The sequence below is a fragment of the Lemur catta genome, chromosome 7, assembly GCF_020740605.2.
Source record: "Lemur catta isolate mLemCat1 chromosome 7, mLemCat1.pri, whole genome shotgun sequence".
NCBI lineage: Eukaryota > Metazoa > Chordata > Mammalia > Primates > Lemuridae > Lemur > Lemur catta.
In genome coordinates, this window is record NC_059134.1 from 6919714 (window position 1) to 6942704 (window position 22991).

Genomic DNA, 22991 nt, shown 5'->3' on the forward strand with positions numbered 1-22991 from the left:
ATGGAGATATAATAAAATCTCAGGTTTTATTAGTAAATGGCTCTTAACTAGAACTATTCATCAGAATTGCTTAATGAGCTTTGTCAAATATAGAATCTGGACCTACAGAATTAGAGTCCCTGGGGTCAGGCCAGGGGATTTATCAAGGTCATACAATCACGCGGTCAAATAATCAGATAGCAGCAAAAGGCTTATAATGGACAGGAACAGGCTCTTGTACCCCTCTGTGCTACTCTGGTCCTGCTTCCCAGAACAGCCGTTATTAAGCACATTGCTGGGATTAGTGCTTCTGGTGGTTTCCTCTGGACACTTAAGTGAATAACATGCTTATACAGCTCTTTCTTAATTTACCAAATTTCAATATTATCAATTCTCTACAGTGAAAGTATACTTCCATCTCCCTCACTCTCCTCTCCTCCCAATTTTTAATGTTTATATATCTTTTTTTTTTTTTTTTTTTTGAGACAGAGTCTCACTTTGCTGCCCGGGCTAGAGTGAGTGCCATGGCGTCAGCCTAGCTCACAGCAACCTCAAACTCTGGGCTTAAGCGATCCTCCTGCCTCAGCCTCCCGGGTAGCTGGGACTACAGGCATGCACCACCATGCCCGGCTAATTTTTGCTATATATATTTTTAGTTGTCTAGATAATTTATTTCTATTTTTTTAGTAGAGACGAGGGTCTCGCTCAGGCTGGTCTCGAACTCCTGACCTCGAGCGATCCACCAGCCTCGGTCTCCCAGAATGCTAGGATTACAGGCGTGAGCCACCGCGCCCGGCCTATATGTCTTTTTATTGCCTTGGGAATCCTAAATACGGGAGGGACATTGTCAGTGCCTCCAGCCTTTCCCCTACCTCTTCTGTTCCTCACCGTCTCCCAACTATTGTCAGCTGTGCTTTTGTTTCGCATTGTCACAGTATGTGCTGTGCATAAGTGTAATGAAGTCTTTTATGCTTTGTAAGTCAATTCTAAGTTAAACCAGTAAGCGGTGTTTACATGATGGAGGCCACATTAATATTTGCAGTATGCTCAAGCAGAGTACTAGGATTTTAGTTCCTTTTCCACCTGCCCAGCGTATAATCTCCTTGCCTCCCAAAAAAGTGCTTCTGCTGTCTCGGTCAAGTGGATTTTCTTTGCTTACATTCCAGCAATCCCTCCAAATCATGCTGCGTTTTAGTTTGTTTCATATTTGAATCATTATTTTATTAGCTTTTATTTTTTCGTGGAGATTTTGGGTGCCTCGTTTCTTACTGTGGTTAAAAGAATAGTGTACCTTTACTCTTTGCTCTTGAAATTATCCAGCCACTTAGTTTGATAATTCATTACATGACATCTCCTTCCTTGTGGATAACGTTTCCAGAAAGCTCTTTCCTGCTCTCCAGTCTGGATAAGTGATTGTTTAGGCATGCTGTGTAGCTTTCAACCTGAGACTTCATTTCACAACTTTTCTGGGTTAAATCCACTGTTTTCTGGATTCTATGTCTTTTTTTTTTTTCCTTGTTTTACTCTCTTGATTAGCTAAAGCACATTCTTAAGCACTTTCTCAGAATAGTGGAAGGAAACTTTGAATCCTTTTTTTTTTTTTTTGGCTCTCACTTTTGATTGATAGTTTAACTGAATGCAGAATTTAAATTTATTTACCTTCAAACATTAAAGGCATTGATCTGTTGATGTAAAACATCTGTCGTTGCTAGTAAATTATCTGATGTCAGTTTGATTCTCATTTCCTCATAGGTAACTTGGGATTTTTTTGTTTTTGCTTTATTTTCTTCTTTGGAGGTGTACAGTATGTTCTCTTCATCTTTGGTGTTCTGTAACTTTGTGAGGCTGTGTCTAGGTTGGGTTTTTTTCCCCTTATTCAGTGCTCTGGATACCCTTGGACCCTTTCAATTTAAAGTTTTATGGCATTCTTCTGTTCTAAACATTTTTTCCTGTTATCTCTTTGGTAAGTTCCTTCCCTCCATTTCCTTTATTTCCTCTCGCTGGAAATCCTATTAGTTGTTAGACTTCCTAGGTTGATCCTATGTGCCTCTGTTCTCTCACTTTTTCCATCTGTGTCTTTTCTTCTACAGTCTGGAAGATTGTCTTCACTTTGTCTTCCAGACCTCCTAGTGAAAGTGTTAATTTGGCGGTCATATTTTTAATTCTTCTCTCTCTGGTTCTCTGATTATTTCATTCTCATAGCATTTTGCTCTTGTTTTACAGAACCCAAATGGGGTTGACTCTCTCTGACACACTAGTTGAAATTGTTAAAATTATCTCCCAGCTGCCAAATTATTCCATTTCCTCTGGGATCTGGTTCCAGTTCTTTATCTTGGTCTTTCTTTTTCAGGCTCTGGTTTTGCCTCAATGTCTAGGGATTCATGTTAGCTCATTCATATTTAAAAATGAAGCACCAGGCCAATATTCCAGGGAGCTGATGTAGGTCTCGTCCACTGTCGCATTGGTAGGTCTGTTTCCACCATAGGCCTCTCTGAAATGGGTAGCTGCTACGGTGGGTGCCGTGTGGATGGGGTGGGGCTTTTTGACTGGCAGGCTTTGTGTAAGGTGTGCAGATTGGCAGCCTGGGGCACCACACCTACCCTCCCTCCCAAGCAAGGAATAACATTCGATAGAGAGACCCTGTGTGGCCTGCAAAGCCTAAAATAGTCACTGTCTGGCTTTTCACAGAAAACTTTGCCAACCCTGCTCTAGTCCGTTGGCTTAATGTTTTGGGAGGCTGCCCTTCTGATTCACCTGTCATTAAGTACCTGTCGCTGGGTTGAAGGTATGACAGTGGCTGGAGCCAACCGGTGCAGCTGTTCTGTAGACAGCCCTTTAGTTGATCCCAGTTTTCAGCCTCGTTTCCCCTCCTGTCCTCTGCAACATGTTAGCTGGAGCAAGTGTCCCTCCTGGGTCCCTATGGCAAGCCTGGCGATGCCCTCCATGGGGCCATTGTGTGCTCCAGGCTGCAGCCTCCTCCAACATTGTCTCATCCTCTTACACGCTGCCTTCTGCTTCCTAACTTTGAGAAATGAATTGTCTCTCATTCGCTGCTTCCTCCCCCTCCTGTTCTCAGCACTGTCATGGCTTTATTTCTTTTCGTACTTCATTGCTGCCATTGCTGTGGTTTTGCAATGGTCTGGGAGCCTCTGCCGCATAGGAGAAGGGCGCCTTCCACATGTCTCGATGTGCTGGGTGAGGCCTCTATGGGGGTCAGGAGCTAAGACCACGGAGGAGTTGCCCCATTGCAGCTATGCCAGATAGAGCTGGTGTTTGAGACAGAGACTTTAGTTCCTGCCAAGCTCTCGTGCACAGTGGGTGCAGGTGTGAATCAGACATGGCCAGGTCCACCAGGTTGTCACGGGAGCCATCCCTTCGACCTGGCATTTCCACCTCTAGGCATCTGACTTAGACAGTGCTCATACGTGTGCACAGAATGTTCGTTGCAGCAACCCTGTGTGGGGAGTGGGTAGTAAGGCGTGGTGTGTGCACACCATGGGCTGCTGCGGTTGTGTCAGAGGGGGAGGAAGAAGATGTGTGCACTCTCGTGGGAGAGCTCAGATCGTCCATAAAGGATCAGCCCACTGTGCTTAAAGAAAAGACCTTCATTAAAACAAAATACCTTTATATGCTTATGTTCATATTTATGTAGACTCATTAACAAAAAGACTGGGATGAAGAACACCCAACTATTATCAGTGTTTACTTCAATAAAAAGGGTTGGCAGGTTAGACTTTTGAATTATTTGAGAACATATTCTTCTGTTGCTTGGATAGATAGACTTTTTAGGATGTTATCTCCTCACCACACAGAAAATAAAAAAGCAAGTCAAAAGATTAGCCTGGCTGGCCCTGGGTGGAGCCCCTCAGTTCATCAGTACTACAAAGCCCCAATCCATCTGTACCCCAACTCTGATTCATGCCCACGAGATGCTAATGAAGAGCAGGTGGCAGGCACAGTGGCTTGTGCCTGCAGTCCCAGCTACTGAGGAGGCTGAGGCGGGAGGATTGCTTGAGCCTAGAAGTTCGAGGCTACAGTGCACTAGGATCGAGCCTCTGAATAGCCACTGCACAGCAGCCTGAGCAACATAGCAAGACCCCCATCTGCCTTTTAATAACATTTAAGAAAATAAAGAGTATGCACATGGGGAACTGGCAGGCTGGTGCAAGGGAAGCAGCTGATACCAGGAGAGGTACGAGGCCCCCTGGGTGGGTGATGAGGAGGATGAGAAATGGAAAAGGGTGGTCCAGGTGAGGGTGATGTGCAGAGAAAGCCTTGGACAAAACCAGAGAGTGAGCAGAAAGTGGCCAGGCTTGGCAATGAGGCTTTGTTACCAGCACAGGGGAAAGGTGAGTGAGCCCACAAGAGTCTCTCTTCACTCCTTTGGCATCATCAATTGAGGCCACCTAAAGATGGCAAGTTTCTCTTCTCCTTTCCCCCACCTGGGGGCTTCCCAACTCCCGACACCAGCAAGCCAGAGGCCCCTCTGGGGCTTGGAACGACAGTGGGCTAACAGCAAATGGGAAAATTTCAAGATGGAAAGGTCCCTGCCACCTGAATCAAATTCTTGCCCCAGAATCTCTGCTCTGTACTTTCTCTTGGCTGTCTGATTGGCCCATGTCCCCTCCCCCACTGCCTCAGTGCAAGAGCCCTTGGGTGCTGCCGTCCCCACGTCCCCATCTCCTCCCTTCAGCCAGCCGAGAGCAAAGGCCCCCTTACTCGGCTCTCCGTTTAGACCCATGGCTTCCATGAGGCTGGGAGAAGCCATTGCATTCAGAGCCTATTTGGAAATGAGTGGATCCTGGACTACTGAGATGTGGCCACCACACAAGGCTAGTGTTCTCTTTCTCCCTCTGTCTCTCCAGTGGGGTGAGGTCCCAAGACCGTGGCAATCTTAAGGCTCGAGTCAGCAGAAAAGTCAGCTTACTCAGGACCAGTGGACAAAGGCACGTTAACCCATGGGTGGCTGGTCCCAGTTCCTTGCTTGGCCCTAGGTGCTGATGGTAGCCTGAGGCAGCCTGGCTCTGCTGTCCGCTCCTGACCCATGCTTCTCAGTGAGGCCTGGGCTTCTCTCAGTAGGGGTTTTATCCTGTGCCTTTGGCTGCCTCCTTTCATACCACACATGCAATATGGCCGTGTCCCATGAACTTGCATCGAGACTAGGTACCCATGCTCCTTTCAGAGTGAACTAAGGAAGCATTATATCTTCAGGCACTGAGGTAAGAGAGGGCATATTTTGGGGTGTTCAGTCTAACAGCTCTTGTGGTCTTATCTACTCAATCCCAGCATAGTTTCTTTGTGAGTGGGGATGTGGGGGGTCACAGCTCTAAGGCCAGGACTGTCACGTGGCAGCTCCCTAATCTCATTGCATATCAGCTCTAGATCCTTCTGCCCAAGTAGAAGTTGGCATAGTGCCATCAGCCCCACAGCCATACTGCGGTAGCATTCCCTCTTCCTAAAGGACAACTCTCTATACATTATAACCCAGGTCTCTCCAGCCACCCCTGGGGCTGCATTCTGAGTTACCAAATTTGCTGGGGGCCAGAAGACACTGGTATTGCCATCAGATCCTGCTGCCTCCCTCCATCCCTCCCTCCTAGACTTCAGAGGATGCAGGGGAGGGAGGGAAGGAGCTGAGGACTGGTACAAGGAGCCTGTCAGATCTAGGGTCTTGCTAAAGTCAGCGTCTGCCTCTCCTCTGTCTCTAATAGCAGCTCTGTGCTTTCACAGAGACAGATAATTGGTGGTTAGAGGCTTGCTGTGGAGTGGTCAAAACTTCCGACAGGATCCTGGCCACACCCTGCAGCCCTGTTTATCCTGGATATGGAAGTCTCTCTGGGCCTCCTGAGCACTCGCAGCACGGCTGTAGTGTGGATGGTGAATGCCTCCCTCTGCCCTGGCCTGGTCTCCCAGTTACCACGTGGCCAGGGCTGAGGAGAGCCTCGCCTAGCCAGGGGACATCCCACAGAGGAAGGAGGAAAATGCAGATCCATGAGGCCCTCCCGCTGGCCACTGTCCCTTGCAGGTCTCCTCTAGGAGTGGTTTGACGGTGCACCTCCCCAGTGCTGGCTCTCGGCCCCTTCCCTGACTGGCTCTGCTTGACTCTTACGAAGGGGTGTGAAGGTGGGCTTCACACTCGGATCATGCTTTGCTGTTGCTTCTCCCCTGCTCTCTGGGGCCTGCACATCTGGGTCAAATAAGTTAAACTGGCTCATCTTAATGAAGGGAGAGCAAAGCCACAGACTGAGCCATGGGAATGACCTCATTGTGTAGAAGCCCTCGGCAGCGGCTGGAAAGCAGTCTTGTTTGAACATGTGTATGGGAAGGAGAGCAGACTGTCTGTGGTTTGCATTTTCATGTTTCATGTGTAGCAGCATTTTCCTGGGGATTTGGCTAAGCCAGCTTTGGCAGGGAGCAGAGAGGCAGCTACTCTTAACTTTCTCCTAGATAGCCCTGCCTCCCGCCTCTGAGAGCATTTGGGCTTTTGTGTCCAGGCAGGGGACAAGGGGTAGCTTTGCTCACTGGAGGAGACCTTGCAGGAGATCATCAGGGTGTTGACGGACAAGGCAGAGCTGTCCCAGCCAGGGACACGCCAGCCTGCTTGTCTGAACTGCAGAGAGAAGGAACGTGTGTACAGGGCCACTGTTCAGCTGGGAGGCATCAGTATGACCATTGCTGCTGCTAGAACATTCCTGTAGATAAGGAGCTGCTACCCGAGCTCCATGAGGGCTTGAAACACCACCACCAGGCCTCTCTTCTGGGGCCCCGCCCCCATGCCTCCCTCCCCATGATCTAACACTGTCATACTTGGTGGGGAGGCGGGGATGGTACCACAAACGGAAGTCAAACGGCCACTGTTTCCTGTCATGGACCAGTGAGCTGGGGGCAGGGTCCTCTCCAGTCCCTCTGTTCCCCCAAAACCTGTTCTCCCGCAGCATCTGCCCATAGCACATCCTCAGACAGCCCTCCAGTGCTGAGGGGAGCAGCCTCGCCTTCCCTGCCCTTCCAGGGAAGCGTCACAGAGAGCACAGGCAGAGCATCTTCTCTGTATACTCTGACCTACTTCCAGCACCCCGGTCTGCGGCCTCAATGGCTCTGCCATCTCATCATGCCCTCTAGTTTCGCTGATGGCTGTTTATGTGTCTCCAGGAAGGGTTGGAACTATTCGTGTTTCCCCTATCTGATAGGGCTGCTTTTGGAAAACATGGCTGCAGCACAGGTTTCTTACGAAAAGGCCCCAAAGAGGATGGCCCTTTGGAATAGGGAAGGGAGTTTTGCATAAAGAAGTGGGTTCAAATCCCAGCTCTACCACTTAATAGCTGTGTGACCTTGGGCAAATTACTTAACCTCTCTGGGGCTCAGTTTTAAGGGGTGGCTTAGTTTTCTGTTTTCAATATGTTTGTTACACAGGTGATCCCTACTTGTTTTAGAAAACATACAAAAATTTTAAAATTATAATTATAAATAACTCTACCACCCGGAGATAATCTCTCTTAATACCTCAGTGTATGTCCTTTCATACTCTTCTGTGTGGGCTTATGTGTGCGCAGTTGCATGTGTATGCGCTCCCTTTTAAATGGCATTGCTATGGATCCTGTTCTCCAGACTGTATTGGGAGGGCCTAGTCTGTGTCGGGTGCCGTTTAGGCACTGCACACACACTGTGCAAAACAAAGCGGCTCCTCCTTAAGCTCAAGGAGGAGACAAACCTTAAAGAACAAGCAAATAAATATGTCAAATGGCAACGAACACCTAAGAAGGAAAGCGGAGCATTGTAAAGGAGACAGGACAGGAACGTGGCTTCTGATTCAAAGGGGCAGTTTGAATGCCCGCCTGCATCCTTGACAGCCCGCTCTGATGATGACATTAACGGAATAGCCTTGAAAAAATTAAACCATAAAGATTGTAAGGGAGGGAGAGGTGACAACATTTCCAAACCTAGGATGCAAAGGGAGGAGGGGTAACTGGCTTAACAGATCTGAGAGGGGAAAGCTGAGACAGCAGTCCCTGAAGTCTTGTTTCCCACTTCCTGGGGAAGCTGCTCCTCCCTCACCCAACAGGAGAGTAGAGGGTAAAACAGGGTCTGCAGGAGATTCTAGGTGAGGCCAGGGCACCGAGGTGTGGAGAGGTGAGAGGATGTTTATATCTGTTTTCTCTGTTGATATGAGCCCGCCCAGCTGCCGGCCGTTTTCGTCCCTGGGAATACTATCAGCCAAGCTTATTTCTCCACATGGGAAACTGGATGTCATCCATGGGGATCTGACCTGCCCAAGAGAAGACCTGAACTCTTGGGGGTTCTATAGTGCAAAGGAAGAGCCTGACCACCCAAATGCAAAGCTCCAGGTGATTACATCTATGTCCACAGAACTGCCCATTAGCCTTGTAGTATTTTTTTTTTTTTTGAGACAGGGTCTCGCCCGGGCTAGAGCGCAGTGGTGTGGTCATAGCTCACTGAAACCTGGAACTCCTGGGCTCAAGTGATCCTCCTGCCTTGGCCTCTGGAATAGGTGGACAATGAATCCAAGAAATTAAATATCCAAATGGGTGTTCCAGAAAGAAAAGGCAGAGAAAATGGAGAAGAAAATCATAAAAGAAATAATTCAGGGCTGGGCGCGGTGGCTCACACCTGTAATCTTAGCACTCTGGGAGGCCAACGCGGGTGGATCGCGCGAGGTCAGGAGTTCGAGACCAGCCTGAGCAAGAGCGAGACCCCGTCTCTACTAAAAATAGAAAGAAATTATCTAGCCAACTAAAATATATATATATAGAAAAAATTAGCTGGGCATGGTGGCACATGCCTGTAGTCCCAGCTACTTGGGAGGCTGAGGCAGTAGGATTGCTTAAGCCCAGGAGTTTGAGGTTGCTGTGAGCTAGGCTGATGCCATGGCACTCACTCTAGCCCAGGCAACAGAGCGAGACTCTGTCTCAAAAAAAAAAAAGGCCCCGGCATTACCTAGCAGAATGGATGGAAATAAACCCACCCTAAGACCCATCAACACCATCAGGGCACTGGGGACATATACAGAGCTCTGGGCCTTAGCATGACCTCAGACTCTACAACAGCAGCTTTCAGATTTTGAGGATCATTGCTTTCCAATCTAGAATTCTTTAGCCAAATTCTTAATTAAGTATGATAGAATAAAGACATTTTTAGATGTTCCAAGCCTCAAAATTTACCTCCCTTGTACCGTATCTCTGGAAGCAACTTGAGTTTGTGCTTTTAGCTCAGTGGTTCTTGATGTGTGGTCCTGAGACCAGCAGTGTCAGCATCACCCAGAACTTGTTAGAAATGCAAATTTTCTGGTACTATCCCAGCCAGACTTCCTCAATCAGGTGGTTCTGATGCACATTGAAGTTTTATGGGTTTTTTGTTTGTTTGCTGATTATTGTTCTTTATTTACATTTAACATGTTGAGTAAAATGTATAATATGTATGTAAATTTGCAGATTTACATACATCATTTAGAAATATAAGTTAAGATTCACTATTTACGAATTTGATAATTCTCTACTGTTACCAATAGTTACAAGAGACTTTTTAATCCTCTTACCTGGGAAACACTATTTTCAAAATACAATCTTTCTTTTACCTTGGCTGATAGAAAGTTCAGCTTTAAAAACATTACATTCATTTCCATTTTAATGTTATATATGCAAGCTGATGCATATATTTTTCGAAGCTTATACACTTTAATGATAAATAAAACATACAGATGATGCAAAATACTTCTTTGCCTGAGCAAAGCATTCAAACAATGCTAAATGTATTAAAGTTGCATTTCTACAGTCATTTGTCACATTCACATAGCAGACTGCAGAGGCAAAATTTGTTTTAGTGTAAATGCTTTAATTTACTTTTAATTGACAAAGTAGTAATTGTGTACAAATAGTAATTACAGGGTATAGGGAAAATTATTTCTGTTTTCTGCTGTGGCAGAACTTTGAATGCCTTTCTACCGATCTACCTGATAAATTATTTTAGAGAATTGGAAATATTGACATGGTTTTCCTAATGAAAATTCTAAGAATTAAATGTTAATAATAATGGCAGACGGAAGTTTGAGAACCACTGCTTCAGCAAAATAAGGACATAAACATGAAAGAGGAAGACCGTAGATCCAGGAACCCCAAGACTGCAGTACCTGGAGATCCCAGCACAACCTGAGGAGGTGTGGCAGAGGCTCTGGAATGGCACATTGGTCGTTGGTTTGCGAATAAGTTTATGACAAATTTATAGAAAAGCAAGCAAAAAAGTAATTACTAATTCTATATGCCAAAAATTGGCTGAAAAGAAAAAATAATCACAGTGTACTATTCAGCAGTGAACAGTATTTAAATAATCATAGTAGTGTTAGCGTTGAATACTGACTTATCCAAAATTGTGATATGGTTGTACTGTGAGGTTGGGGGTTAGCAAGTGTCTGTGTACATGTTTGTTGTACATGTGTGCATCTGGTGGAGGGCTGGTGAAAGAGGCAAATCCTTTTCTTCTATAATAGGTGGCCAACAAGTAAAACTGAAATGTCAAGGAGGAAGTTTTTAAAACAAGCTTCCTTTGACTCTTTAATAACCTATGTGCAAATATGACTTGAATTAAAACTACAAACTTCTAAAAAGCATGACAGGTAGTGGGGTTTTGTAAGGAGTGTCTGGGAAGTCCTCTTAATGCATTGTGAACATTTTCTAGGGATGGGGTTTTGAGGAGGGGTTTAAGATTGTCCCGAGCTGGCTTTTTTTTTTTTTTTTTTTTGAGATAAGAGTCTTGCTCTGTCACCTGGGCCAGAATGCAGTGGCATCATCACAGCTCACTGCAATCTCTAACTCCAAGGCTCAAGTGATTCTTCTGCCTCAGCCTCCTGAGTACCTGGGACTACAGGTGCATGCCACGATGTCCAGCTAATTTTTCTATTTTTTGTAGAGATGGGGTCTTGCTTTTGCTCAGGTTGGTGTTGACCTCCTAAGCTCAAGCCATCCTCCTGCCTTGGCCTCCTAGCGTGCTAGGAATAAAGGTGTGAGCCACCACACCCAGCCCTGAGCTGGCTTTTTGAGAATGCTGGGAGGCGGGCAGGGCTGGGCAGAGGGGTTGCTAGGTGCTGCTCATCCTGAGCAGACGGTGCCCTCAAGTCAACTTGCCCGGCAGTGCTTGGCAGGAGAACCTGGGTGGGGCGTCAGGCCTCATCCGCTGACCTGCAGTGGGCAGGGACGGGCTACCCCATGCAGCTGCAGGTGGAGCCCAGCCCTGGGCACCACATGGTACTGTGGGACCTCAGGGGCCACTCCAGGCACTGTGCCTCAGTTTCCTAGTGTGTAATATGGGACCATAAATATACCCACCTCATATTGGTCATGAGGAGTAAATGATACTTTTTTTGAAAAAAAATTTTAATCCTTCAAAAAAGTTGTGAGACCAGTTCAAAGAACTTCCTTATAAAAGCCCTTCACCTAATGATAACATTTTGCCACATTTGCTTTTTCTCTCTCCACATAAACATAACAATAATAATGGATATCAAAAAGGGAAAAATGATCAGTTTCAGGAAATGTCACCTTTATGTGAGGCGTGATGTGTCCGTGAAGGTGCCAGTTGCTTGGAAGCCGTCTGCAGAGCAGGGCTCGCTCCCCAGCCCGGGACCCAGTCCCTTCAGTCGAGTCTCTTAAGTGTCCTTGAATCTGAGGCAGTTCCTCGGCCTTCTTTGTCTTTCTTAACTTTGACAGTTTTGAAGCATTATAAAGCTGCTTGTTTTGTTGAATGCCCCTGGCTTTTGGTTCGCTGATATTTCCTCGTGATTAGATTCTGGTTATGTGTTTTTGGCCGGAATACCACATGCCGTAAGGACGCGCGTGACGTCAGTGTGCCCGTTAGGAGGGGAGTGAGCTCCTGCTGCGTGGCGGAGGTGGCAGCCTTTTGCTGCTGGAGAGCTACTTGTTTTCCCTTCTTAGTTAATAACTAATCTGTAGGGAGGTATTTTTGAGACTATGCTTGTGTATCCTGTTCCCCAACATATTTTTACCTGATAGTTCGATTGTCCATTGAATATTGATGCTTGGTGAAACTCCTGAAGTTCAGCTGCAAGTGAACATCATGACTGGCATTTAGGTTAGGTAAACATCAGAGTTCATTTTTTGGCTGCCAGAGTGAAACTTAGCGTTGAGAAATATATTGGTTTTTATTAAAGAGTTTTATTTCATTTGGAACAAAAATGTTCTTCTGGGTTTAAAGTCTGAAAAGGCTGGCTTCATTTATTCATTTGTTCAGTAAGAATTTGTTGAGTGCTTACCATAGGCCAGGCACTATTCCAGGTGCTGGGGATAAATGGTAAAAAAATAAAAAATCTGGCAAACCTGGACCACATCCCTGTCTTCCTGGAGGTTACATTCTATTGGGGCTGGGAGTCAGGCAGCCGGTCGGCATGCCAGTGTCGGGTAGAGAGAAGTGGAGCAAAGCGAGTGGTCAAGGAGGTTGAGGCCAGGAGGTCAGGGCTGCTGTTTGACCAGAGCCGTCTGAGCCTGAGGTGCTGACCTCAGACCTGAACGAGGTGAGGACCGGTGTGGACTCCGGGGCAGGGGGGTCTGCCAGCAGCTGGAGCAGCTAGTGCGTGGCGCAGACGGGGCTTGTGCTTGGTGTGGGCTCCTGGGACAGTGAGGAGTCAGTGTGGCTGGGGCAGAGGCCGCAGGGGTGGTGGCACACCACGGGGGAGAGGGCCTAGCAGGCCATGGGCAGGAAGCTGGTGAAGGGGTGGACAGTGAGGGGCAGCCCCCACCCTGATGGCAGCCGGCGAGGGCCAGCCTGGCCTGGCTGGGGCCTCTGGTGGTCATCTGCGAGAAACTGGGCCCCTGAGGCGTGACTGGATCTCGAGGGTGGGCAGTGGGCCCTGAGAGTGCCACAGGGGGGGCTCCCCATGTCCAGGCAGGAGCTTCTCAGGAAAGGAGGAAGCACGGCAGGAAGTGAGCAGTTGGAAAATAAATGCATCTGGACATTCTCCTTGCTGTGGAGCAGGGCAGGGGGAGGGGCTGGCTTGGTGAGATGCCTGCTTTCCCGCACCCGGGTGGCCGGGGCAGGTCTTGGACAAGCCTCAGCAGACAAGGGCGTGCTTTCAGGCCCAGAGGCTTCAGATCTGGAGCAGCCAGGGAGCCCCAGGCTGTGAGCCGGCCTGTGTGTCGGTTGCTGGCAGACTTAGCCCAGCTCCGGCATCAGCTCTGCCTTTGTTCCCAGGCCGCGTCTCACCCTGCTCCCGGGTAACTGCACCGCTGCAGCTTTCTCCCCACTGCCCAACCAGGCAACCGAGACAACAATGAAAACGAGAGAAAACCTAGCCTGAATCTTTCCGTCTGCTAACTCGTTTAATTCTCTCACTAGCCTTTGTAAGATACGTACTGTTGTTATCATCCCCAAGTTATATAGGTGAGGTGACTGAAGCAACAGAGAGGGTCGGTCACTTGGCCAAGGTTACACAGCTAGTAAGTGCAGAGCTGGGATTTGCACCCAGGCTGATGGGCTCCAATATTTGTTCTTATCCACCAAGCTGCACTGCAGATACCATGGGATTTTCCTCGAATCCACTGCTTGGGCCAAGGTGGCACCATTTGATCTACTTGAGTCAGTCTCCTGCCTCTTGAGATCTTGGAGTACCTGACCTCTGACCTCTGTCCTATGACCCTGGGCTGTTTCAAAGCTGTCTTCAGAGCAGGGCTCCCCTGCTCAGCCCAGGATCCAGTCCACTCCCTTCAGTCACGTCTCTTAAGTCCTTTCATCTGAAGCAGTTCCTCATCTTTTCTTTGTCTTTCCTAACTTTGACATTTTTGAAGCATTATAACGCTGTTTGTTTTGTTGAATGCCCCTGGATTTTGGTTCACTGATATTTCCTTGTGATAAGATTCCGGTTATGCATTTTTGGCCAGAATACCACATCCAGTGAGGAGTGAGAAATAAGGAACTGTGTTTTTTGCCTGCTGCCCAGAGGGGTGTGAGGGAGCCTTGTGCCTCCCTTTCAAGGTCAGATTCAGGGAGTCCGAGAAGTGGGGTGATGTTTAGCACCTCCAATAATCCAGATGACATGTTTTGTTTAATGTTAACAACAACTTTGTTGTAAGTCAGATTTGATGACCACCCTTTAACAAGTGAGGAAACTGAGACTTCAAGAAGTTAAGCCTCGGCCGGGCACGGTGGCTCACGCCTGTAATCCTAGCACTCTGGGAGGCGAGGCGGGTGGATCGTTTGAGCTGAGGAGTTCGAGACCAGCCTGAGCAAGAGCGAGACCCCGTCTCTACTAAAAACAGTAGGAAATTATATGGACAACTAAACATATATATATAGAAGAAATTAGCCGGGCATGGTGGCGCATGCCTGTAGTCCCAGCTACTCAGGAGCCTGAGGCAGGAGGATTGCTTGAGCCCAGGAGTTTGAGGCTGCTGTGAGCTAGGCTGATGCCACGGCACTCTAGCCCGGGCAACAGAGTGAGACTCTGTCTCCAAAAATAAAAATAAAAAAGAAGTGACGCCTCCCAACACTCGGGAGGCTGAGGCAAGAGAATCACTTGAGCCCAGGAGTTTGAGGCTCCAGTGAGCTGTGATGGTGCCACTGCACTCTAGCCTGGATGGCAGAGCCGCTGTTTCTAAAGGAAAAGAAGTCACATGCTCAAGAGGACACAGCCAGTAAGGGGAGTCATACGGCCAACTCAGGGCCAGTGTCTGTGTCTCCTCACTGTGTGCATGGCCTCCCAGAGCTGACAGACTGGGACATTTGATGCTCACCAAAGTCATACACTTGGGATATCAGCTTTGTACATCCCCACTAGGCTTTGGAAGAAGGCTTCGGGCCTTAGGGCAGACTGCAGTTTTGCAAGAGCACTGCCTTTGGGGCGAGAAGTCCTTATTCCAGTCTTGCCTTGGCCACATCTCACACATGTGCCCGGATAAGTCCTTGAATCCTGTCAGCCCTTTTCACTTACCCATGAAAGGGGGATTGAAACCTCCTATGTCCTCAGACCAAACACGAAAGTGTAGGTGGGTGGTTCTTGGCTGGGTCTTGAAGTATGTAGGTGCGTATGAGAGTTTCCTGAGGTATTAAAATGTACTTGCTGGGCTTCTGCTCTCTCTTGGGCTTCCCTGGGAGAGTATGTCTGAGTCTTGGGTAAGGGAGTCAGAGGGGGAACCATAGGTCTTCTGAGAATATTCTAACTGATTTTGGTTTTTTGGGGGTTTTTTTGTTTTTTTTTTTTTGAGACAGAGTCTCACTCTGTTGCCCGGGCTAGAGTGCCATGGCGTCAGCCTAGCTCACTGCAACCTCAAACTCCTGGGCTCGAGCAATCCTCCTGCCTCAGCCTCCCGAGTAGCTGGGACTACCGGCATGCCCGGCTAATTTTTTCTATATATATTTTTAGTTGTCCGGATCATTTCTTTCTATTTTTTAGTAGAGATGGGGGTCTCGCTCTTGCTCAGGCTGATCTCAAACTCCTGACCGTGAGTGATAGTCCCGCCTCGACCTCCCAGAGTGCTAGGATTACAGGCGTGAGCCACCGCACCCGGCCAATTTCCAACTGATTTTGAAACACCATTTTCCTATCCTACCCTTAAGATCTATCTTGAAGCACTGTATATAAATGTTAGAGTAATAATAGTGGTACCAGATGTCATTAAAAATAAGAGAAAGGACTTAACCAAAGCCAGGTGGTATTGGACCAGGACACTAGCCTAGAGTCTGTTTAGGAAAACTACAAGATGTCCTTCTGATTAAAACTGTGGTTCTCAACTGGGAACAATTTTGTCCCCCAGGGGACATTTGGCAATGTCTGGAGACATTTTTGGTTGTCACAACTGAGGGGAAGGTACTACTGTCATCCAGGCAGAGCCCAGAGATGCTGCTAAACCTCCTGCAACGCACAGGATAGCCCTGCAACACAGAGTTGTCCAGGCCAAATGTCGATGGTGCCGCGGTTGATGAACCCTGGATTGGAGTAGCCAGTACTTAGGTACATTGTTATATGCCAGACATTGTTCCGAGTGCTCCACAGGTAACCAACCTGCTTAATCCTCCCAGCCCTACAACACAGGAGCTATTACCATCCATTTGGCAGGTGGGGAAGGAGAGGCATGGGGAGGTTAAATAGTAGACCAAGGGGTCCCACTCAGAGTAAGGAGCAGGCAGAGCCAGGACTTGAACTCAGATGTTCCACCTCCAGAGTCCATGCCTTGAACCTGTGTGCTATGCTGCACAGCCCCTCATTAAAGGGACTACTTGACTTTAAACCACATTTTCAGGTTTGAGTCCAGAAAGCCACATACCTAGAAATTTGGCATGTGAAAAGAGTGAGAGACTTTTCATTCTTATGCCTGGAAAATGGACAGGGAAGAGCTGGGGTTCACATGATGAAGGGCCCAGGGACCCACTGGTGAAAACCTGTGTTTTCCAGCTTCTAAGTGTGGCTCAGCTCAGCTCATAAATGAAATGGCACGAGGCACCTCATGGGAGTGGATCCTGGGTGCATGGACCCTCTTGGCCTTTGGCTCCCCTCAGGGATCAAAGCTGGGCAGGGATCATCTCCGTGCCATGGTGCCCGTGGCGCAGAGAGTGGGTGTTGCTTCCCAGTCCCAGGCTGTGCTGTGTCGTTGCAGATGTGAAGACGACCGTGGTCTACCCTGCAACGGAGAAACACCTGCAGAAGTACTTGCGCCAGGACCTCCGCCTGATCCAAGAGACAGGAGAGGACTACCGGAATGTAACCTTACCCCACCTGGAGTCCCAGAGCCTCAGCATCCAGGTGACTGGCGGCATGTCTCAGATGCTGCTGTGGCCAGTGTCTCTCCTCACAAGCATGCTTTGGGGTCTCCAGAGGCCAAGTGCTGTACTAGGAGTGGGGGCACAGCAGACACTCCCTGCCTCATGGAGCCCGTCCCATGCACAGTCAGATGGGACACAGGTATATGAGGGACTGTGTGGTCTGTGAGATTGTGTGCACGGTGACAGGACAGACAGGGTAAGTGGGAGGCCTGGGTGGGCAGTCAGAGAAAGCTTCATGGACAAGAGAATTGACCCTAGTCTGCCCCCTAGGTGCCTGGGCATGCCATGGAGGCTCTCTAGAATCTCAAAGCAGTCCAGTCCATTGGAGGGATTTGTATCTGCTCCTGATACAGCCTCAGAATGACTGTGCCCTTGCTCAGGAACTGTGAATGGGTGAAAAACTGATACTGACTTAGGCTACCAAGTCCAGACTCCTGTTCCTGGTTTCACCTGCCTCAAACCAGCCTGCAGGAGCCGAGTCTCAGAGTAAAAAACCTCCCCTCACTCGCTCCCCTTGCATTCATTCCACAGAAGGCAGGCCCTTGCTGTCCCTGGGGGTGTGGTGCAGGGCTTCCATTCACAGTTGGCAGAGGCTTCTGACTGGGCCAGATGCAAGGCCATTTAGCGCAGAGATCCTGACTCCTCCTTGGGCTTATGCCCAGCGCCAGCCAGAGCCTCTGCCTGGAATTGGCCCCCTGTGAATACTCACAGTTAAATATGATTGATGCTTATTAATGAGTCATTTTCTTGCCCACTGATTCCCACTGGTTCCTTTGTATCACTCACTCGTTCTCTCTGAGCGTTTCTTTCTTGCTCTCCCCAAGATTCAGGTCACTGTGGTGGAGAGTATCCTGCGTGGGAAACTCACAGCCGTGCCTCCCTGGCCCAGGAGGGAGGGGGCTGGGTGTGCGGGCGCTGCAAGGTGAACTGTACATAGGAAAGGAGGTTGGCAGGCCCAGGGAATGACACTTCTGTGGGAGGCCCGTGTGCCATCAGCCCTTCCCCCTCCCGGTCAGCAGCCATTGCACAGGGTGCCTCTGGCGCAAGCTGGAAAGGAAGTATGTCTCCATCTTCTTAGACAGCTTCTGCTATTCTCCTGGAACGTGTGTTCTGTTGTGCTGGTTGCATGTATCTGGAGTTCAAGAGAGGAAGCCCTAATATTGTTGGTGTGAGTCATGTATGTGCCTTATTATACACCATTACACAGTTCCACTTGGAGAAGAATGCAACAAAAACTCTACTACTCTTCCAACTCCTGATTGACAGGAGCATTCATATGTTCTTTCTTGGCTGTTTCTAGCAGGTTAACAAGCTGTCAGCATAACTGGCAGTAATCGTTATATTTATTGAGCATCTATGGTTTCCCAGGCCCTGTGATAATGGGATACGCACTCGGGTGGTTTATACAAGCTGCAGTGGTGATGCAGAGGGACAGTCACCAGCTCAGATGGTGGGGGCTTCACAGGGAGGAGACCTTCCTTTTGGGCCTTAAGGGAGAACAGAAGTTTAGCAGGTGGTTGAGGCAGAGGGAGGAGCAAGTCCAGAGGCACAGAGAGCTGGACTCATGTGATGCAGGACTAGGGGAGCTGCAGCAGTATGGTGTGACTGGGACTTGGGGTGCTGGAGGGTCAGAGATGGCACTGAGAAGGCAGGCAGAGGCTGGGAGGAGGAGTGTGGACCTTACCCAGGAGGCCAGGGCTTCCTGAACCTTGCTGATCATCAGGACTGCCTGGGGAGATTCTTATAGATACAGAGCGTGGGGCTCTATTCCCTATCTGCTGACTCTGACCCTTCGGAGAGAGGAGCTGGGAAATGTGCATTTTTAAAAAATCTCTTGGGCCAGGGACAGTGGCTCACACCTGTAATCCCAGAACTTTGGGAGGCCATGGTGGGAGGATCACTTGAGGCCAGGAGTTTGAGACCATCCTGGTCAACATAGTGAAACTCCTTCTCTACAAAAAAATTTTTAAAAATTATGTAGGCTGGTGGCACACACCTGTAATCCCAGCTACTTGGGAGGCTGAGGCAGGAGGATCACTTGAGTCCAGGAGTCCGAGGCTGCAGTGAGCTATGATCGTGCTACTGCACTGCAGCCTGGGCAACAGAGTGAGACCTTGTCTCTTAAAAAAAACAAAAACAAAAAAAACAACTTTCATATTTCTAATGATCATCGGATCTGAGAACAACTGCCAAAGGCAGTGAGGGCCCCCCTGAACAGTTTTAAGCATGTGAACAGCATGGTCAGAATTAAAGAATCAGCTGAAGCGGGGTTAAAGTAGAAGCAGGAAGACTGAGAACTAGCATGGGTCTGAACCAGAGAAGGGACAGGAGGAAGGGGCAGGAGCAATTTGGGAGGCGGGTCTTCCCTGGGTTGGCGGGGCTCAGAGCCTGGTTGATACGGAGAGGTGAGAGAAGGGCTTGGGTGGTCAGTGTGTGGTAGGGTCATTCATGCACCAGCACAGGGGATGTGGACACAGGAGTGGGTGTATGTGGAAGACAGTTCAGTTTGGGATTTATTGAGCACTTAGTAGGTGCCAAGAACTGCTCTAAGCATTTTACATGCATCATTTATTCTTCACAGCAGCCCTTTGAAGATGGGACTCAGAGCCAGGCAGTCTGGCCCCAGCATCTGTGCTCTTAGCTGGCAACACTGTTTGGCTTCTCAAATTTGAGGTACTTGTAACTGCCCGGTGAAGGTGCCCAGTAAAATGCAGTAGGCTGTCTGGCCCTGGAGCCTTCAGTACCATACAGTCAGAAATGTCCACCTGGGAGCCATCCAGTCAGGGTCAGCCTCGGCTGGCATTCAGCTTCTCAGTGTGACAATGTCCTTAACTTCTGAGCCCTGGCTTCACTGTCTGGAGAATGTGGCCAGCGGCTCCTGCCTGCTAGGGCATTGTTGAAACTAAGAGGTGCCGTGTATCACGTGCCTGCACTTTTCCCAGCACAGAGTGGTACCACTGTCCTCCACACCCGGGTAACCATCCAGGGAGCAGGCGGGTAACCATCCAGGGAGCAGGCGCAGAGCCGAGACAGGCCAAGCCTGGCTGGGGGAGGGGCAAGGCAGGGCACTGCGCTGAGCAGGGGAGGCGAGGAGGGAGGGGCAGGATGTCGCACGGGAAGGCACGAGAGGTGGGAGTGCCAAGGGAGCTGCTAGGGTCACCTACTGCAAAGAGGTCCAGCCAGCTGTGTTCCAGAAAGCGGCTGGTGTCACCAGGGCTTCCTTTAAGATAGTGGCACTCTGCATTACCCAGCCCTCCATGACTTGTGTGGATTTTGTGCCCTGGTTCTCCCTTTCGTGTCTGGGCTTCTGGCCTTGAGACTTCCTGCAGATGCTGGTCCCTGCCCCTCTCCCAGAGGCCTGTCCCAGGAGCAGGACACGCTGTGGCTGGGGACCCAGACTCCCGAGTGGGTGGGAGCTGCGTGAACTGGCGTGACCTTCCTCACCCCTGCGTTCTCCTCACCTGCCAAGTGGGGGCAATGGCAGTGGCCGCCTCACAGGGTTGCCGAGGCGCTATAAGCAGCGGGCACAGAGTAAGACCACTCTGAGGGTCAGCACGCCTTCCTGCACTCACTCATCCTCCAGCTGCACTCTCATTTCTTCTCATGCCACCTCCTTTGCCCCTCTGCTCCCGTCTCCAGCCAGTCTGGTCATAACTCCAGCAAACCATCCCGTTGTCTTCGGCACCTCGAGTCGGAGCTTTTCAAGCCCTGCGCCGCCCGTGGGGTGCCGCCGCCGTGCCGGGCCGTGCCGGGCACTTCTGCTGCGTGTTCTCACGGAAACCCTCACCACCGCCCTCCAGTGGGCGTCGTCAGCCCGCTTTACAAAGGAGGAGGCAGTCGCTAGTCAGCTGTGGGGCGGGAGCTGTTCAGTCTCTTGATCCCAGTCGGAGGCGGGTGCGCCCTCCATGTGGGCAAGGGCCCGGCCCGCGGGGCCTGCTCGTGCAGGACACCAGGGCTCTCCCTGGGCAACGCCATCTCCCTCACTCCTCCTTATTTCTGGGTTCCTTCAGGTCAGCTTCCAGCTGGCCTTTCCCTCCAGCAGCGCATTCCCGGAGATTTCAGATCAGAGAGGAGATACCTGCGGGTTTTGCTGCATCATGTGTTGCTCTGGCCCCCGGCGCCGTATGAGGAAGCAACTGCTGGGTGTACTCCAGACCCCTCCCAGGAAGGGGCCCCACCACACTTCTTAGGAAGGGCCTCTTTTGTGTTGGGTGGAGCACATTGTGACCAGCCTGTGGGTCTCGTCGGGGTCTGGAGGCCCTCTGCACTGAAATGCCTCCTCCAGTTGGGTGGTTGCGGGTCCCCTAGAGACTCCGACAGTCCTAGGCAGATGCCCCTGCTCCTTCTCCCTCTGTCCCAGCTGAGAGCCAAGGATGCAGTGCGGTGTGCTCAGCCCTCTAGGCTCAGGGTATGAGGTGTGCAGACCCCCAGTCCCCCAGCACCTGGCCATGGGTGATGCTGCCTGTGCCAGCCCTTCTGGGAGTGGGAGCAGGACGATGGCAGCCTGCTTGTGTCGGTTCCATGGCCTCCCTCTCTGTGGCTCCCCCTGCCCCATCAGTGAGCCTGAAGGCCCTTTTGACTGTGAGGAGGAAAGGGCAGAAGTGTGACCCAGGCCACTCCGCACTTTCTGGTTTTCCAGTAGGTTTCTCTCCAGGGAGAGAGTTCCTTGTCCTGGAAGGGATCTGTGTTTCCAAAGGGTTCTCGTAGCCAGGGTAAGTAGAGAAAAGCTGGAGGTACCAGGGTATATGAGCCCTCTGAGTCCAGGGGCCTCCTCAGCCTCACCCGTGACCTCCTAACCTCAGACAGGCTGTCCAGGACTGTCACTGTAAAGGGACGTCCCTGGGGTCCATGCAAGGCCTGGGAAGGGTCCTCTGAAGACTGTCAACAGCAGCTGATCAAAGGGTGACACAACCCAGAAGCCCTGGGTTGCCGTGAAAGGTCTCAGTGAGGTCACTGTCTCCGCATCTCCACGTGGGTGTTGATTCTGCTTTGTGATGCGGGGCCTGGGTCGCCTGCGAGTGCTGATACTCTGGCATCTGCAGCCACTCCAGGTGGGCAGGGGTGCTGAGCCCACCACTACTGAATCCCGGGAGGGCGGGAAGCCCACACACATTAACTTCTAGAACCATAGGCTTTTGCTGCCCTGGCAAAGGAGGTAGTTCCCTTTGCAGAAGGAAGCCTTGGTGTCCTCGGACTCCTGGCCTTTCTTTGCTGCATCGTCCTAAATACAGTGAAAGAAGATCCATGGAGACAGCTTCCCCCGAGTCCCGTGGGCCGTGGAGGAGGTCACTGCTGTGAGAGTGGAGGCAGACAGGGCCTGTGAGGCCACCACAAAGTGTGTACACTCTGCTGACCAGGAAAAGCCTAAAGATCCTGGCCCCATCTGACCTACAGAGGCCGGTGCGTGACTGTAGTGGCTGAGTGTCAGCTGTAGTAGGAGAGGGAGAGTCTCTGGACGCCCAAGAGCAGATGCTTGGGGACAGGACAGCCTGAGTGTAGATCCCCGAGCTTAGTGACCCTTTTTGGCTTGGTCATCCTTCCTGGAGAGGCCAGAGAGCTTACCTAGCCCAGTTTGGGGTGTCTCCCAAGGGGTGGCAAGTGGGTCTGTAAACCATCTCTCTCCCCTCCTTCCAGTGGGTGTATAACATTCTTGACAAGAAGGCTGAAGCAGACCGGATTGTTTTTGAGAACCCGGATCCCTCTGACGGCTTTGTCCTCATCCCCGACCTCAAGTGGAACCAACAGCAGGTAAAGATGTGCTGGCACACTCTGCTCTGACCACCTGCTCCAAGTTGCTGGCCCTCCTTTGGCTGGTCCTTTTTCTCACGTTGGCCTCTGTCTCTGAGCAGATTGTAATTAACCAACAAGGGGTGGCCTGAGCTCTCCACAGTGACAGAATGCATACCTGTCATACACAAGTGCTTTTGCTTTATTGAGTCAGCTTAAAGCCCTTTCTAGCTCTCTTCCTACCAAGAGGTGAAATGGGGCGATGTTTGCGTCCACGACTCCAGGGGCCATTCCTTAACCAGCCAGGTGGCATGGGCTGCCTGCTTTGCTTCCACCAGCACCTGCAGCCCTCAGATGGGGTGTTGACATTCTCTCCGTCCCCCTGGACACAGCAGATCTGGGCAGGCCCGTGTTCTGAAGCACTGGGCAGGAACCATGGTGACCAACCCAAGGAGTCCCCCGCACAGCCCGAGCAACAGAGCAAGTTGCCAGCAGTCCAGACTTCCACT

The 22991-nt window shown here is 50.1% G+C and overlaps 1 protein-coding gene across 1 annotated transcript in view; it reads left to right on the plus strand.

Moving 5' to 3' along the window:
* DCPS (decapping enzyme, scavenger) overlaps positions 1 to 22991 on the plus strand; it is a 40684-nt gene that overhangs the window by 10158 nt on the left and 7535 nt on the right. Inside the window, exons 3-4 of the mRNA XM_045555405.1 lie at positions 16590 to 16735; positions 22390 to 22503. Of these exons, the coding sequence (XP_045411361.1) occupies positions 16590 to 16735; positions 22390 to 22503 (260 nt within the window). The remainder of the gene's footprint in view (positions 1 to 16589; positions 16736 to 22389; positions 22504 to 22991) is intronic.